Raw genomic sequence first — 3333 nt, forward strand, 5'->3', positions numbered from 1 at the left:
CAATGTCGAAATTTCAGCAACTGGAAAAAGTGAAACTGACCGGACGTCGTGTGATCCTGATACGGAACGCTGAACGTGTGGATCGCATCTTTCCGGATTGGATGAATATGGCTTTCGATGCAAATGTAGATGATTATTATTTTGCTATTGATCAATAATTATAATATTGTAATTTTGCTTAATGGTTATAGGGCAAATATCAGCCGTATGATTTGAATCAGCCTTTGTCGTTGCCGAATCGAACGGGCAGCTTTCACCAATTTCGTTATGATGCACCAATAACAGAATTGGGATGTGTAGTTTCCATGATGATTGGACGTGCGTTGAAATTCAACAGCCAACATCCGCACAAAGTGTTCACTTCACCTGCCCTGCGGTGCATCCAAAGCTGCAAAAATATTTTGAAAGCAATGGGCAATTCAGAGTTGAAAATGTGCATTGAGCCGGCTTTTTTCGAATGGTTGTCTTGGTATGAGGTGCTGCCGGATTGGATATCTGAGGACGATTTGATGAAATCCAATTACAAAATTGACAACAATTACAAGCCAATTTTGTCCAGAGAAGAAATTCGCAACCGCAGAAACGAAAGTCATATTGCATTTTATGACCGATGCATACAGGCTTTCAAGAACATTCTGGAAATAGAAAACAGTATGTATAATATATACAATAATGTGCGAGGTTTAATTTCATTCACTTGAAATATTATTGAAATGCTTTTTATTTTGTTTAGAACCGGGCTACATGCTGTTTGTAGTGCATAGTTTGACTATGGATGCAATTTCTCGACATTTGAATGCACGCAAAACGGAAACTGTTCTCCAGAGTGATATGCAAATGATTGGTGGAAATTATCCGTATTGTTCAGTTCTCGTATATGAAGAGTTAGCTGATAAGACTTGGCGTTTGGTTCCTCGAGCAATGCCGTCGTTGACTTATATGGACTTCACTAGTCGTGTGAATTTTGAATTCGTTCGTCGCAATTGAATTCATTCATTCCTAGATTTCTACTCATTGCATAGTAGTTACTTTGCAGCTCATTTTTTCATCATTTTCAGATTATTATACTATTGATTTTTTTCATTTAATTCATCTATATATTTATGTGGTTATAATAACAAAATTATTATTTTAATTCATATGTTTGTTCATTAAATAAAATTATTATAATTTATGTGCTGTGCTTTATAGTTTTGTCGATAAATTTTGTTATAAAGTATCTAATATAAATTTGAAATTTTTGAGTTATAGCTATGCGTTATTATTATTAAGAATATGAAGTTGAAAAGACTGGCATATGTTTGTTTGAAATCATTCTTTAAAGAAAATTTTTATTTGCACAATTCATTAGTTAATAACTTTTTTAAACTGAGTTAAACTTTTTTAAACTAAATTACGGTTTTACTGTATTAAGGTGCTTTTTTATATTAACTAAGAATGCACCGTTTTTTAAAAATTATGTTTTATATTGCAAATTATTATGATTGAAAAGTGTATTTACGATATTTCTTGTTCTTTGAGGTTTAAAATTAAGATATATGAAAATAATGAGCTGTTCTTTGATTTATACTATTGTATTAAGCTGCAAAGATTGACTTTTTTCATAATAGGAAGTTAATGTCACGAACGCAAATTTTTGAATAGTTCAAGATATTCTTTCTGTTGCATTTATTTGTCAAAGCAATAAAATTTTGCGTAGAAACGAAATGCTGTAGAAATTAGATTTTTTTTGCTTTGTAGATTTTTAAATTAAAATAAAATAAAAAGTTAATAGGTTGAATATATTTATTATTTTAAACGAGTTGTCTTGTTGTTTCTAGAAGACACTGTAAACTGTTGAGATTATTTTCTTTTTTTCAAATTATTGTAATATACTGAACAGCAGTTATTCTTCGCTGCTCTCAGAGGACTCAGGTAACTAGAATTTGAAAAACATACCTCTTAGCAAATAATAGAATAAGATTCAGCATCCTGTATATAACTATACTTAAATTTTTAACAGTTCTCATCAGTATAGTACTACTAGATTAGCATTAATTAATAAAAACTTGAAAACTTCTTACTCTCACACTTTTAGCAAGACAAGGGTTCATGCAGTCTGAGTAGGATGTGTATGCACTAAAGGTGTCTTTTCCAGTTTGAATAGACTGTACAATTTTCTGCGTTTGTGAGCTGCAAACTTGCGTTTCGCATTGATCTAATTTATCCTGTTGAACTTTCAGAGCATCTCTCTGAAATGAAAGATGATTATACAAAACATTGGAGAATTAATGAAGAATATGCTTACATATCGAGGAAGTTGAGAGAGTTTGACGTTCAAAATATCTTGAAAATAAGAATGATTAGTTAATTTTTTAAAATTCCCCAATGCATCTTTCCAGACAACCATCATTTCATTTCTCTTAATTTTCACGGCTTTTGCATTTTCATTCAGCAACCTTTCCGCAGAATTTTTATCGGAATAATGTATTGCTTACTGCTTATTTAAATTTTTAAAACATTACATGGAGATCTTTTATAAAATTTTTAGTAAATATTTTGAAATTAATTACATGCATTATTTTCATAAGTTATAATTGATACAAAATGCTTTCATTTGCACAGAGCAGTGAATTTTCATTAAAAATCTTTATAATTTCTCACTTAGCTCATTTTTTTATTAAGACATTAATTTTATCTTTTTAAAATAATGGTGAACTAAATATATTTTTTCAATGTAATTTTTATATTATTTATCTTTTTTTCCAAAAACAACAAGTGTTACTTACGCTGATCTGCTGCCCTAAAAGTAAAAATAAACTATATTATACAATACACAGTAAGCATTACAATTATTATTTGTGAAATATGAAATTACAATGTAATTTAATTATATCATAATCATTGTTTGGTTGCATTTTTTTAAAGTGAAAACTCGTTGTTGTGAACTTTTTATTTAAACTAAAACTGAAAACTCTACTTTTCATTTGTAAAGCAAATTAATGTAATGCATGCTGTGCACAATGAATGACGACTGTATATTTCAAATTTTGAAACTTTAACTTTTTTAAATATAAATTGTTAACGTTGAAATTCAACCGTATTAAATAAAGTTGGAAGTGACAGCATTCGACTTACATTACTACCAAAGCCTAAAAAAGAAAAAAGTGAAACATTATTTTCATGATAAAATTTTCTTCAAATGGAATTTACATATAATAAATAAAAGTATATATCAATCATGTCCAGGAGATCAGCGGCAGAGTACAAACAGGACATCAGCGTGCTACATATTTAAGCTATTGTACTGACCGCAATAACTAAATCAACAGATTTACTTTAGACTTTTCTAAA

General features: G+C 29.5%; 1 protein-coding gene across 1 annotated transcript; it reads left to right on the top strand.

The window, feature by feature from the left end:
- The first annotated feature begins 2 nt into the window (after positions 1-2).
- Positions 3-987, top strand: Tsp_13999 (putative ubiquitin associated and SH3 domain-containing protein B). The gene is made up of 3 exons (XM_003365998.1): positions 3-125; positions 192-651; positions 734-987. The coding sequence occupies exons 1-3, from the start codon at positions 3-5 to the stop codon at positions 985-987; spliced, it is 837 nt and encodes a 278-aa protein (XP_003366046.1).
- The last annotated feature ends 2346 nt before the right edge of the window (positions 988-3333 follow it).

Source organism: Trichinella spiralis (assembly GCF_000181795.1).
Source record: "Trichinella spiralis strain ISS 195 chromosome Unknown Scfld6746, whole genome shotgun sequence".
In the NCBI taxonomy this organism is placed as follows: Eukaryota; Metazoa; Nematoda; class Enoplea; order Trichinellida; family Trichinellidae; genus Trichinella; species Trichinella spiralis.